Here is a 14,281-nt window from a genome sequence, read left to right as displayed (position 1 = left end):
CGTGCAAGCCCCGCCCCCGCCCGGGAGCCGGCAGAATTGTGCAAGACGCTGTTCCAGAGGGCAACCCGAGTCCGCCAGCCTTGGCCTGCCCACAGGACGCTCCTCATGATACGCAGCACTTGCTACTCTGGGGGGCGTCGCGACTCACTCTCCTCCTCATCTCTCGGAAGTCGGGCCGCCCCGCCCCCACCAGAGGAGGAGCTAATGAGAGCCCCACGGAGCTGCAGAAGGCCCCGCCCAGGAACAGGGTCGAGGAGGCGTGGACACACTGCCGGCGGAAGTGAAGCCCTCCGCGAGGGCGCAGGGCTGCCCGCGCCGGGCGAGAAAACTGGACTGTAGGATTGGGCCGAGCCAGCGATGGGTACACGGGCGAACAGTGCAAAGCTGCACGGGGACGCGCGAGGTACCGAGGATGCGGCGCAGCGGCGGCGGGGAGAAAAGGCGCCCGGCAGCCGGGCGGCCCGCGCAGGTGCCCAAGGGGCGGGGCGGGTCGAGGGTGGGAGCCTGACGCCGCTGGAGGGCGGGAGGGCGTGGACGCGTGCGCGCGCCCCTGCGCGGGATGCGCGCGCACCTCCCGCGCCCTGGCTCCGCCCCGCCCGCAGGGTAAGGGGCCGCTGAGGCCCCGCCCACGCGCCTCGCCTGAGGCCGGTCAGCTCAGCCCAGGCCCCCGCCCCCGCTGCTTAAATGAGGCGGCGGGGCGCAGCCCCCGGAAACGGCCGGGCACTCGGAGGCTGGGAGCGCGGCGTCCGACGGCGGCGAGGCGCAGGTAAAGTAGTGGCTAGGCGCCGCGCCAGCCGCGGAGCGTGCTGTGCAGCGAGGCCGTTTGATTTGCCAGGCTTGGGAGCGGGTCAAAATCGAGAGGGTTTAACCTGTCCCAGTGTCCCCTGCATCCCTCCGTTGGATCCCCCGAGGAGACGGGGACCCTGAGAGGGTCGGCGACTCGCCGGCATCTCCCGGCCTGCGCTCGATACTCGGCACCCGCTCTAACGTGCTCCGTCCAGCTCCTTGAGGAGTTTGCGCTGGCGTCTGGGGAGAGGTGGCTTGGGCAGGTTGCGCCGTGCTCCAGCAGCCTGACTTGGTCTCGCAGAGCTGAGGCTCTAGCTGGGATCCCCTAGTAATCCTGTGAAATAAAGCCGCTTGGAGACTCTGCTGGGAGCCCAGAGCCTGCACTTTTCTAAGCCCCCAACCGTCCTGTTTCCCTGCCATTCAGGAAGGGATTTCAATAAGCAGGCATCTTTGGGTGAGACCCCAAAGGACCCCTGCAGAAATTGGCCAACTTCCCCATGCTCTGTTGTTTTCCTGCTTTGTCAACGAGCCTTTCTTTAACCAGAGAGCATCATGGCAGAGCAGGTGGCCCTGAGCCGGACCCAGGTGTGCGGGATCCTGCGTGAAGAGCTGTACCAAGGCAATGCCTTCCATCAATCTGATACACACATCTTCATCATCATGGGTGCATCGGTGAGTCTCCCCCAGGCTTGGAGGGTGACATTGCCTCGGGTCCCTACCTGCTGGGTGCCTGGGCTTTCCCAGCCCACTGTCTGGAGGCCCCAGGGGCTCTGCTCAGTTGCCACTACCATCCCAGTACCACCCAGTATGCATCCTTGCCAGGCTGTTCTGAAATCTGTGCGCAGAAGACTTTAGAGACTCTCTCATTGGACTTCTTCCTCCACAGGGCAAACTGCGCACGGGGCAGGCCATTCACTCTGTATCTCTTTCAAGCCTGTTTCTGGCTTGGCAGGTGTCACACAGTGAGCTGCAAAGGCACATTCTGAGGCCCGAGCTCCACCTTCTCTGTCTGTATCACAAGTTCCCTGGGAACAAACATTCGCCCTTCCTTTGAGTACCGTGTCATTACCCCAGCTCCCAAGGCCTATGTCATTACCCCAGCTCCCAAGGCCCGCTGAGAAGCTATGACCTGTCCCACCCCATCCCATTGTTCAGCCTGTGGAATTGACACTTTGTTCTAGAAGATCAAAGGATAGAAGCGAAGGCACAAGTATAGCACACAGACCACACGTGATGGGGGACTGGAGAGGGAGGGCAGTCCTAGTGGAGCTCTTCGTCTTCACCTTCAGCATGAGCAGGACCCTGCTAACCATCCTGGGGCCCTTTCTGCCCGTAACCTGTCGTATAAGCTTAAGCAAGAATTCCACCAGAACCATCGAGCTCTTGGCAGAGTGGGCATTATCTCTCTGCACCATCCATGTCACGGTCCCCTTAGCTCTGGCAGAATTTGGTTCCTAGTTCATGTGTCATAAGGTGTGCTCTGTAGACAGAGCCTGCACCTGCCAACTTTGGTGATTCCAAGGAGAACTCCACAAAGGAGAGCAGGAGGCAGCAGGCAGTGCTGGGGGTGAGATGGGGCTCTGCCAGAGAGCCAGAGGGAAGGAAGGAAGGTAGGCCACCACCAGCACTATCTCCTGATTCTGTAACTCCTAGAGTAGGGGGACACAGGGACATGGGCTGGAGGGGTGCAGCCTTCGTCTCTACCCTGGCCCCGGCGTTTGCTCCTCTAACCCTAACCTGTGTTGCCCATGAGCCCTCACAGCTGGGAGTCTGACCATTAGATCCACGAAACAGGTTGGAGGAGAAAGTTACTCAGGATTATGCCTCCTCCTTCCCCCACCCCCATACCAGGCTGCCCTGGGAAGCTCCACCAGAGGGTCCCAGGCCACAAAAATGGTCTAGGACTCTGGGCTGTCAGCTCCTCAGATGCTTTGTTGAGGGCACCCAAGCTCGCCGCATGACTGGCTGGCGGCCCTCCTCCTCTGCTCCTCAGTGTTTCTGCAGAGCAAATGAGGGCTTTTGAAACCAATGTCAAGGGACCTCGGGCTGAGCTCATTCTCTGAGTGGTCAGTGCGTCTGCCTGTGGCCGGCTCGATGTTGAGCAACTTTTCCTTGCAACTGGTAGGTTCCCCTTTGCTCTCCTCTGCTCTGACAGCCAGACCCTTCCAGAGCAGACGTGGAGAGTGGGGGGGGGACCCCCTGTCCTGAGTCGTCCGCTCAAGAGGACTGGAGCCAGGTGGGTGGGCCTGCCGTGCTCAGGCAGCGTCTAGGACAGCTCCCGCCATCCAGCCTCCGGTGTCCACTCCCTACTTAGAAGAGGTAGGCGGTAGCACTCTCCCAGACCTGCTCTTCTGGGAAACCCACAAGTTCGCTGCTCATTCATCCAACAAATAGCAACCAAGTGCCTTCTCTACGGTACAGTGAGTGCCGGCCCCACCTTCCCCATGCGATCTGTGTGCTGGGGGGAAGGGACCCAAGGGGAGTTCCTAGCCCAATCAGAGCTTCTGGTGGCACATGTGACCGAAAACACCAGTGGGCCCTTGTGTCCACCACCTCCAGCACACAGGTCCCAGGCAGAGCCAGGGTCAGGGAACATTCCACGCAAAGAGCAGAGCAGACGCAGAGCCCCCAGTGGCAGAGGCCCCAGAGCAGGCTGGGTCCACATGGCCGTCCCCTGCCCTTCCTCATTCCTCCTCTGCTTACCCAAGCCTCACTCTCCCGCCCAGCTTCCTTCCTGAGAGCGTCCTGATGCTGGCTCACAGTTACCCAATAGGCTTTGAGCTGCTCTCTGTTCCTCCCATGTGGCCACTTGCCCCCCTTTTTAGGACTCCCACCCCCAGCCAGGAAGGGAGTGGAGATACTTAATGTCCATGTCTGGAAAGCTCTGGAATGAAAGAAACCAGTTTCTCCTTATAGACCAGAGCTGGGGAGAGGGGAGCCTTGGGCCAGGCACATCATGTCCTCCCCCATCTGATAGAACCTTGGACAGGCTAGAGGCCTCTCCCCACCCCCCCCCACAGGGGATGGAGAAAGGAGTGGGGAGAGAACAGGACAGGGAGTCTGCGTGGGCACGACCGGCTCACTGCAGGCTTCTCAGCAAGGCCCTCACCTCTCTGGACCTCAGTCTCCCGACCTGGACCATAAGGACCATGGACTTGATGGCTGTTCAGGCCTCGTCCCAATGTCCACCTAGGTGACAGGTTACCTGAGAGTCCTGGCCCCTCTGTCTTTTGGGGACGTTTCTGGACTGCTTTTGCCCCTTGGGTCGATAAGATTCTTGCTGCGTCATGATGACCTTGGCACTTCCCCCAAAGGCCTGATGATTCATGAACCCCAGGGTGGAGGAGGGAACTTACCTCAACAGCCCCTAGGTTCTCTCTCCCCAGTTCCCAGGAGCCAGCTGGGCTGCAGCCAGGGCCCGGGCTCCACCCCAAGAGCCCAGGCACATCCTTGACCCAGGTAACCCTTGGGGGCCGGGATGGCCCACCCCTCCAGGCCTCCAGCTGGCGGCTGGCCTCTGAGGGACTGGGCTGCCTACTCCGCCCTCGGATCCTCACAGAGATGTCGACAGTGTTTTGGGGCTTATAAAACTAGAAGCTGTGGTCAGACTAGGTGGCAACAGGCAGGCGGTGACCCAAGTCCCTTTGCCCCAGCTGGGACAGATGCTGGTAGCTGGAGAGCTTAAGAGGTCCTCCTTCTTCTGCTAAAGTCCCCACATGTCCCCACATGTCCCCAGGCAGCTCTTTCCCCACTGCTGTGCCCTCAGACGGAAATGAGGGGGTTGGGAAAGACAGGAGGCCTCTGATTGCATTTCTCCAAGAGACCCTGTGATCGCCCCCCTCACCCCACGGTGTGTTGAGGTTTGGTCCATGTCTTCCCATGTTCACTCTTGCAAAGGAGTCTGGTGTAGGCCGGCGGGGAGGGCTGGCCAGCTCACCTCCCATGCGGGGGAGCCGCCAGCGGGAACCCCTGCCACCGTCCTGGGTCATACCTCACTTGGCCCTTGGGCGACTTGGAGCCCAGCAGGCCTCCGGGCAGCGGGGCTGAGCTGAAGGAGGCAGGTTCTGTCGGTAGCTAATCCCAAGGGAGGCCGCAGGAACAAACAGCTTGGGGTGCTGGGCGCTGTGACTCAGCAGACGGCAGGCTTGTCCCCTGCCACCAGTCTGCTGCCTGCAGCCTATCCCGAGTCCTCCCAGCCCACTGGAGTTTGATCGTAAGCAAACATGACCTGAGCAGAGTCTCCCTCCAGCCCTGCTGATGGGAGAAGCCAGAGGTGGCCGCTGACTGTCTGCTGTAGTGGGGTCCCTGGGCTGGGGGTTGGAGTTGGACCAGGAAGTACCAGTGAGAGCAGCTGCAGGAAGGTGGCCGTGATGACAGGGACCCGCTGCAGACTGCTAGGGAGATCGGTTGTGGACAGCCAACCCTGGTTTGGGAACCACCTGTTTTAGGAGTTGGGGATCCCGGTGGAGCCCAGAGAGGACCGGGAAACACTTGTCGATGTGGGCTTGGTGCTCACTAAAGGCTGGGCCCACATGCACATCCTCACCTAAAACCCCAGGAGGACGGCAGGTCACCCCAGGAGCCTCCGTTTTTCTGCCTACAGCCAGTCCAGCCTGCCCCAGCCTGCCCCAGCCTGCCTTACTGTCTCGGCACTGATCGGCAATGCCCGGAGCAGCGTGGGTTCGCAGCCCAGGCCCGTCCCACACCCTGATCACAGGGTGGGCAGATGGAAGGGTGCCTGCCCCGCTGGTCCTCAGGAGCTTGTGTCCGTTCCTGCCTCTGCCTCTCCCACCCGGACTGGAGAGTTCCTTTGCTCACAGAACTGAAGCATATTGGGGTGGCTCAGGGACCGAACTGGGATGCTTTCGAGGGCATCCTCTGTGGAATTTCTGGGATCTCCCATCTTGTTGCTTGAAGTTGCCATGTGCTTGTGGAAAACTTCACACATTGGCAAAGTTGATGCCGTAGGGCCGTGAGGGGCACCTGGGTGGCTCAAGTCGGGTGAGCGCCCAACTTCTGGTTTCAGCTCAGGTCGTGATCTCACGGTTGAGAGATCCAGCCTCGTGTCAGACTCTGTGCTGAGTGTGGAGCCTGGTGGGGTTCTCTCCCTCCCCCTGCCTACGTGCTCACTGTCTCACTCTCTTTCTCAAAAAAAAAGGCGCAACAAATGGCCATGGTCCATTGCCCAGTTCCCATGATAATTTGCCTCTTTTTTTTTTTTTTGAAAGATTTTATTTATTTATTTATTTTATTTATTTATATGACAGAGCACAAGCAGGGAGAGTGGCGGGCAGAGGGAGAAGCAGGCTCCCCACCAAGCAAGGAGCCCGATGCGGGGTTCAATCCCAGGACCCTGGGATCATGACTTGAGCCGAAGGCAGACACTTAACTGACTGAGCCACCCAGGCGTCCTGAAATTCTGTGTCTTCCTTCACCCACTCCCCACTCTGCTCAACTATTGTTTTTCAGGGTTTGGTTTTTTTTTGGAAAAAGTTGAAATGCATTGAAATGCACTGAAATGTACCAATCTCAATGATGCAGTAAGTTGCACAACTTTAACACAATATAGGACTCTTTTGGGCACCTGGGTGGCACAGACAGTGAGGCGTCTGACTCGGTTTCAGCTGAGATCACGATCTCAGGGTCCTGGGATCGAGCCCCACATTGGACTCCACACTCAGCACGGAATCTGTTTGAGATTCTCGTTCTCCCACCCCCTTTGCCCCTCCCACTTGTGCTGTGTGTGTGTCTCTCTCTCTCTCTCTCTCTCTCTCAAATAAATCAATAAATATTTTTTTAAGAATGTATAGGGCTGGGCGCATGGGTGGCTCAGTCATTAAGCGTCTGCCTTCGGCTCAGGTCATGATCCTGGGATCTTGGAATCAAGCCCCGCATCAGGCTCCCTGCTCAGTGGGAAGCCTGCTTGTCCCTCTCCCACTCCCCCTGCTTGTGTTCCCTCTCTCACTGTGTCTCTGTTAAATAAATAAAATTGAAATTTTTTTTAAAAAAAGAACGTATAGGGTCTTTCTCTCCATCTCTCACTTGAGCATCTGGGCTGTGTCTCCATCTCTCTGATGCTTGGTGTCGCCGGCCTTCCGGGTTACAACCGTCCCAATGACTGGGAAACAGCCGCGAGGGGCTTCACTTGACTTTTCCCTTCAACTTGATCTTGGGTACTTTCTCGTGCGTTTGTCAGAATCTGGTCAGTTTTCCATGGGGCTGTCTTCTTACTTTGGTGCAGGAGCAGGTTATATATTCTGGTTATAGAGGCAGGGTCTGCCCCAGAATGGAGTTCCCTGTTTCTGCCATTTTGGTGGAATTCTTGGAGTTTTAAAAAAAGTTGTGTTTTTATTCGTCTTTGGAAAACACCAGGTTTTGGCTTTCTTAATATTTTCTTTGGTTTATTTTCTGGTTTTGTTTTTGTTCTTTTTTTAAGATTTTATTTATTTATTTGAGAGAGAGAGCATGAGCGTGGGGAGCAGCAGAGGGAGAAGCAGACTCCCCACCGAGCAGGGAGCCCGACACGGGGCGAGGACCCCGGGATCATGACCTGAGCTGAAGGCCCACGCTTCACCAACCGAGCCACCCAGGCGCTCCTATTTTCTGTTTTAGTAACTTTTATTTTTCATTATTCCCTGCCTTGTAATTTGTTTGGCTTTAAAGTTGGCTTTAAAGTTCTACTCTTTTGTCTGACTTCGTAAATCAGGCCCTGAGCTCATTAGGCCTGAGCTAAGGCGGCATCTCAGGCCATAGATCATGCCCTTTGGTTTGAGAGCTCTCAGTCGTCTTTGTTAGCCTGTGCACGGTTCAGAAGCCGGCGTTTGGCCTGGGTGTGGCTCCGCCTGCTCACCCTGTGACCAGAGATTGTGATCTGAGTGGTACGTGTGGTCACAGGGCAGGTGGCCTGGTCGTGGTGCCTCCTGCGGCTGAGTGGTGACCCTGAGCCAGCGTCCGGACTGAAGGGGAGGAGACCATCTAGGTCATGCCCCCAGCCCCCAGCTTCTCCTAACCACGCCTGTTCCCTCCGCCCCAGGGCGACCTGGCCAAGAAGAAGATCTACCCCACCATCTGGTAAGCATGTCCCCCCACTGTCCCACCATCCCCAGCCCTCCCTGCCCTCCCCACCCTGGCCCCAGCCATGCCGTGCCCTCAGGTGGCTGTTCCGGGATGGCCTTCTACCTGAAGACACCTTCGTCGTGGGCTACGCCCGCTCCCGCCTCACAGTGGCCGACATCCGGAAACAGAGCGAGCCCTTCTTCAAAGTGAGTGGCTTCTGGGGGTCTCCAGGAGGGACAGACGCCCCTCCTGCCCGGAGCGCTTCTCCCCTTCGCCTTCCCCACAGCAGCCATGCCGCCCAGCCACACCACTGCACAGGGCAAGATGCGGGAGCCCGCCAGCCTGGGAGCCCTGTTTCCAACTCCCCTCTGACCTCGACCCTGCTGCGCCTCCCATACATGCCCCCCCGGGGGGCCAGGAGCCAAAAAAGTATCTTCACCCTGAAAGTCTTACACATCTGCCTTTCCCCAACACACCGTGGTTTGGCACCCTGACTTTGGAGAGAGCCAGGTCTCAGCCTCCCGAAATCTGACTTCATGTCAGGGCCTGGGGTCCCCAGAGGTGACTGCTGGGCCCCATCCCATGTGGTATTGTGCTACCTCGGCCTCCCCCGTAGGTGTGCAAAGCCGACAACATGGGGGTGAAGCCGGTGTGGTGCTTGAATGACTGAGTTCTGAGGGAGCATGCCAGGATGAGTGGGGGAGGGCCGGGCAGGGGTCAGTGTCCCTGTGTCAATCTTTCTCAGGCCACACCAGAGGAGAAGCCCAAGCTGGAGGAGTTCTTTGCCCGCAACTCCTATGTGGCTGGTCAGTACGATGATGCAGCCTCCTACGAGCGCCTCAACAGCCATGTGAACGCCCTCCACCAGGGGCCACAGGCCAACCGCCTCTTTTACCTGGCCTTGCCCCCCACGGTCTACGAGGCGGTCACCAAGCACATCCACGAGACCTGCATGAGCCAGACGTAAGGCTTGTCTTTTCCCTGCCTCTTAGGTGTGCCCTGTCCTGGTGTGGCCGGGCCTGGCGGTTATCCAAGAGTCCCTGGGCAAGCTAGTCCACCGAGTTGGAAAAGGATGGTGACCCCTGTTCTCTACAGGAGTTAGCTCTTGAAAGACGAGAATAGGGCATGAACACAGGGGCTTTGTAATAGCATTTGCCAGAAATGCTACCACGCTTCTTGCCTTGGAAACCCTCCCGAGGGCCCTCCTGGCCCATCTTGCCAGAAATCCAGCTTTCCCTCGCCGCTGTTCCTGCGAGGACCACAAGGTGGCGGTGTTGCTCCACGAATCTGCCGCTGGTCTGTTTCTGGTTTTTCTGCGCTTCCCGCGGTCCCCTTGGTGACCACGAGGCGGCAGTGTTGCTGCGCAAGAATTTTGCTTTGTGGTGCCCCTGGGCTCTGCCAGTCCATCTGTCTCTCAAACCCACAGTAGTCTCTTTCACTTCGTTCTGGTTTTGAACGCAGAGTGCTGCATTAACTGTCCAAGAAAGGGGCGTTCTTCCATTTTAAAATCCGCGGAGGCAGCTGTGCTCTTGACATGCCCTACCCCTGCTCCCCCACCAGCTCCTGGGCTAGTCCTGACCTATGAGAGACCCCCGGGGGGGCTGGAAGGGAGCGGGACTACCCAGGCGGAGCCCTGGAGCACTCATCCCAGCAAGCAGCCAGCTGCGTGGGAGGGCTTCTGAGGAAGTTTTGGAGAGCATGGTGGACAGGAGGTGTCCTCGGGTCTGGGGACTCTGTGCCAGCAGAGCTCTGCGGGTCAGCTGAGCATGAAGACGGGGAGGGAAGCTTCTGCCTCTGCTCGAGGACGGAGACCTGGGGGGAGATGAGGCGCTGGCCCTTGCTGCCGAGGGAGAGTGTGGGGTGACAGTGACGCAGCTCTGGGCTCCCGCAGAGGCTGGAACCGTGTCATTGTGGAGAAGCCCTTTGGGAGGGACCTGCAGAGCTCCGACAGGCTGTCCAACCATATCTCCTCCTTGTTCCGTGAGGACCAGATCTACCGCATCGACCACTATCTGGGCAAGGAGATGGTCCAGAACCTCATGGTGCTGAGGTGGGGCCGGGCCGGGGCGACAGGGTGGGGGTGGACGCTGGGTATGGGGTGGGCACTCGTGGGGCACCACCCGTCCTGCTGTTGCACCCCAGGGTACAGCAGCGCACTCCACACTGCCCCCGCTGCAGGTTTGCCAACAGGATCTTTGGCCCCATTTGGAACCGGGACAACATCGCCTGCGTGATTCTCACTTTCAAGGAGCCCTTTGGCACCGAGGGCCGCGGGGGCTACTTCGACGAATTCGGGATCATCCGGTGAGCGTCTGTCTCTCCTTCACAGGCAAGGAGTGCGATCTTGCTCTTCTGCGGGGTCACCGCTCCCTGTTCTGGGGGGCTCCTCCTCCCTCGAGATTGAGATTCACGAGTGGGTGACTGAGCAGTCAGCGTCAGCTGCAAAGGGGGGGTGTCCCTATCTCTTTCCTTGCCTAAGGGGACCGGCAGGGGTGAGCTCAGGAAGCCAATGTCCTGGCTTGCTGCTGGAGAGCCCTGTCTGAGCTGCTGAGCCCCGTTGCGCCTCCGGCCCTGCTCAAAGGCCCCGAGCTGAGCCTGCCTGCGCCTCCCTCCACAGGGACGTGATGCAGAACCACCTGCTGCAGATGCTGTGTCTCGTGGCCATGGAGAAGCCAGCCTCCACCGACTCGGACGACGTCCGGGATGAGAAGGTGCCCTGACGCGTTCCCTTCTGGCCCCTGCCGCCAGGACTGCAGGGGGCTCTTCTGTCTCCCGGGCTCACCCGCTGCCTCTCCTTCTGGAGAAAAGGAGGGCGGGTCTGGGTGGTCTTGGGGAGCCCTCGGATGGGAGGGCCATGGCCACGGGCTCTGCACAGCGAGCCGCACAGACAGCGTGTGTCCCCCTGTGTGTGCTGGCTGGTCACACTGCCAGGAAGCTTGCCCTGCGTGGTGCCCCAGCTTCCCCACGTCTGCCCCCTTGCCCAAGGAGCCCCTCTCTACCGGCTCGCTCCCAGGTCAAGGTGTTGAAGTGTATCTCCGAGGTGCAGGCAGACAACGTGGTCCTGGGCCAGTACGTGGGGAACCCCAGTGGAGAGGGGGAGTCCACGAAAGGCTACCTGGATGACCCCACGGTGCCCCACGGGTCCACCACCGCCACCTTTGCGGCCGTCGTGCTCTACGTGGAAAACGAGAGGTGGGACGGTAGGTGCCCCCCCAACCCCGGGGTCCAGCCCCCGCGCCCTGTTGCGCCCCCTCCCGCCTGACGCCACTGCGCCCCCCGCAGGAGTGCCCTTTGTCCTGCGCTGCGGCAAGGCACTGAACGAGCGCAAGGCCGAGGTGCGGCTGCAGTTCCGCGACGTGGCCGGCGACATCTTCCGGCAGCAGTGCAAGCGCAACGAGCTGGTGATCCGCGTGCAGCCCAACGAGGCCGTGTACACCAAGATGATGACCAAGAAGCCCGGCATGTTCTTCAACCCCGAGGAGTCCGAGCTCGACCTGACCTATGGCAACAGATATAAGGTGGGTGCCTGGCCCGGGCGGGGGAGGGGGGGCGGGGAGGGGGGCGGTGGCGGCAGGCTCGGGCGGCCACAGCGCGAAGCCTCCCCTCACAGAACGTGAAGCTCCCCGACGCCTACGAGCGCCTCATCCTGGACGTGTTCTGCGGGAACCAGATGCACTTCGTGCGCAGGTGAGGGGCGCCCCTGGGCCCCGGGTGCGCACCAGGGCGGAGCTGGGCTCCAGGCGGCAGGGCCGCGGCCCTGTGCCCCCGCCAGCAACCCCAGAGCCGCGCGGTGTCCCCTCAGTGACGAGCTCCGGGAAGCCTGGCGGATCTTCACGCCGCTGCTGCACAAGATCGAGCGCGAGAGGCTCCAGCCCATCCCTTATGTTTACGGCGGGTAAGGGGCCGGGGGGGGGGGGCTGGGGGGGGGGGGGGGGGCTTGCGGGGGCCCCGGGGTGCCCTCACAGCTCCCCTTTGCCTGTCGCTCTCCCAGCCGAGGCCCCGCAGAGGCAGATGATCTGATGAAGAGAGTGGGCTTCCAGTACGAGGGCACCTACAAGTGGGTGAACCCCCACAAGCTCTGAGCCCTGAGCCCCAGGTCCCCACCCCACCCACCTCGGCCCCATCTTTGTTCTTCCCACTTGCCTGTCACCCCAGCCTCGCATCGGGAGTGGTCCGGGGCCACAGGCCGCAGCTTCACATTCCCGGCCCCTGGCCAGCCCGGGCCCAGTACATTCCGCCACTAGCAAAGCACTCGAGACTCGCGCTGTGACCATCTCTAGCTGCCACTGGCCCTTCCTGAGCCAGCTTCTGTCCACTGGCCTGAGCCCCCACAAAAGGAAGTAGAGTGGCTTTCCCATCTGTCCTGGGATCCTCCACCCAGGGCAGGGGTGAGGGATGTCAGAGGGGGGCAGTGGGCAGGCATCTGTGGGCCAGGGGCCAACCCCACACTCCCGCTGGCTGTGAGCGCGGTCCTCGGAACTGAGGGGACGGGCTCCAGCGTTTTCACACCAGTCTCAGTGCCACTCGACATTCCTGGTCACCCGCTGGAAGGGACCTCCGTGCTGCCCTGCAGCACCTGGTGTCCCGGGCCTCCTGGATGCCTCTCTGCCCCCTCCAGCTCTCCCCAACTCTGCACTCCATGGCCCACCCACTCACCACCATTAAATCCACAAACACACCCTGTTTCCTGCTCCCTGCTTGTTTGCTTCTGGCCTGTTACCCTGCAGGAGGGTGCCTGGGCCAGCCCGGCCCACCAAGGGCCCGCGGGACAGACGTGGCTAATGAGAACCAGAACCTCACCTGGTTCTCATCAGCCGCATCTCTCGCCAGCTCGGGTTTGGCAGTCCAGGCCTAACCCTGACCCCACGTCTAGTCGTGACTGAGCCCTGCTCCCCGAGGCCCCCCACACAATCACACTCACCTGTGCTCCTCACTCGGTCGCCCTCTGCAGGATTTCGTCACCAGACCATGGAGGGGTATGAGGTTGGGTCACATTCATTTTCACTTTCCAACAAATGCTTCCACCGCACTCGCTGCCCACATGGGCCTCCTCCACCTTGACTTTGTCCCCACCACAGAGAGGACTTACCACAGAATCGCTGAGGGCCGTTTACACGCACTGCCAGTCCACGGAGGCAAGAAGTGTTTAGGAAAGAGGCAATGGGCTCTTGTGACTCACCCTGGATGCCGGGCGGGGGGCATAGCTGCAACAAGGCACACGGGCCAGGGAGGGGGAGCCTGACTGCGTCCTCCCTTGGCTCGGAGGCCAGAAGTGGGAAATCCGGGTGTGGCTGGGCCGAGCTCCCTCCGAAGGCTCTAGGGGCCCTCCTTGCCACTTCCCGCTGTGGCGACATCCTGGACCTTCCGTGGCTGGCAGACATATCACTCAGTGTCTGCCCCCGACTCTGCGTTCTGCCCTGTCTGTGTGCTCTTGTGTCTCCGGGTTCCTCTTAGGACAGCAGTCCTGTCAAATTAGGGGCCGTTCTCTTCTGTGACCTCCGTCTGACTTAACCTTGATTACCTCTGTAAACAGTCCCCTTTCCAAATAAGGCCACGTTCCAGGGCCATGGTGGGGGGGCGTGGCGGGGGGGGTTGCTCGTCCCAGTACACTCCCCTGTGCTCCCCTCTCCCCCAGCCCTACTCAACAATAGTGCAGCACTAGCACCCCGGGCTCTGGGAGGTGCAGCCAGCCCAGAACTAAAGGACAGAACGATCAGACGTTTTATGGAGGGAACAAGTGGTCCAGAAAATCACTCAGGGTGGCAGGGGAGAGTGGGGAGGCTCCGCTCCCTGGGAGGGGGAGACTTAGCCCAGGGCTCCTGGTTGTCAGGGCTTAGCCCCTCTCTCCTCACCCCTGTTCGGGAGGCAATTGCCCGGAGCTTTTCACTCCAGCCATGCAAACCTTACCTGGTCCTGCCAGTGAGAACCAGCTGGAGAACCTAGGGAGGGCGCAGCCTGGCGGAGTCCTGGCTGGTCGATGGGGAGCCAAGGCTCCCACGTGGGAGCCATACGTAGATAAACTACTGGTGGGCTGGCCTGTTCCGCTCCGTAAGCTAGGGGAATGTGTCGCCCCCGTACAGCCCCCAGCAGCCCTCCTGGGTGCCGTCTGCACTCTCCCCATCCCCTCCTGTGACCAGGGGAGGTGGTACATCAGGTGAAGTAAGGCGGGAGGTCACTGAGGTTACCAAACAGGGAAGATGGGAGCTCCGTAGGGTTAGGACAGATCACATACCCTTAAGTGGTGACTTTCCTCAGTGGGCTCTGGACCTCAAGATCCCCCCCCCCAGCCCAGGTCCATGCAGAGCAGCCAAGAAGACTCCATGTGGACAGGATTGGAAGCCAGGTTCCACCCTGCGGGCAGTGGCCTTGGTCCTTCCTGGTGCCTGGGACTTCCTGGACAGGGGGTGGTGGCAAAGGCCTACCCGGGAGCTAGAGGGGG

General features: G+C 60.2%; 1 protein-coding gene across 3 annotated transcripts; it reads left to right on the top strand.

Moving 5' to 3' along the window:
• The first annotated feature begins 248 nt into the window (after window positions 1-248).
• On the top strand, window positions 249-12,525 carry LOC111139199 (glucose-6-phosphate dehydrogenase). 3 transcript variants are annotated; one of them, XM_022491397.1, is made up of 13 exons: window positions 249-403; window positions 1,331-1,458; window positions 7,820-7,857; window positions 7,940-8,048; window positions 8,588-8,805; window positions 9,734-9,892; window positions 10,021-10,146; window positions 10,460-10,553; window positions 10,856-11,042; window positions 11,125-11,360; window positions 11,453-11,529; window positions 11,645-11,737; window positions 11,834-12,525. In XM_022491397.1, exons 1-13 carry the CDS (start codon window positions 358-360, stop codon window positions 11,922-11,924), a joined length of 1,602 nt encoding a protein of 533 aa, XP_022347105.1. In that variant the 5' UTR covers window positions 249-357; the 3' UTR covers window positions 11,925-12,525. The 3 variants fall into 3 exon arrangements, with proteins under 3 accessions (XP_022347105.1, XP_022347103.1, XP_022347104.1); XM_022491395.1 differs by lacking the exon at window positions 249-403 and adding an exon at window positions 428-469; XM_022491396.1 differs by lacking the exon at window positions 249-403 and adding an exon at window positions 622-766.
• Window positions 12,526-14,281: the final 1,756 nt, after the last annotated feature.

The sequence above is a fragment of the Enhydra lutris genome, unplaced genomic scaffold (genome assembly GCF_002288905.1).
Source record: "Enhydra lutris kenyoni isolate GAN:26980312 unplaced genomic scaffold, ASM228890v2 scaffoldscaffold96, whole genome shotgun sequence".
In the NCBI taxonomy this organism is placed as follows: domain Eukaryota; kingdom Metazoa; phylum Chordata; class Mammalia; order Carnivora; family Mustelidae; genus Enhydra; species Enhydra lutris.
Note: the sequence above shows the minus strand (reverse complement) of the source record. Positions and strands in the feature narration are given on the sequence as shown.

Excerpts from the sequence above, each read along its gene's own strand:
- LOC111139199 (XM_022491396.1), top strand. The coding sequence starts at position 685 with ATGAGGCGGCGGGGCGCAGCCCCCGGAAACGGCCGGGCACTCGGAGGC. Across the intron at positions 8,806-9,733 it reads GAGACCTGCATGAGCCAGAC|AGGCTGGAACCGTGTCATTG; the intron begins GTAAGGCTTGTC and ends GGGCTCCCGCAG. Across the intron at positions 11,043-11,124 it reads GGAAAACGAGAGGTGGGACG|GAGTGCCCTTTGTCCTGCGC; the intron begins GTAGGTGCCCCC and ends CGCCCCCCGCAG.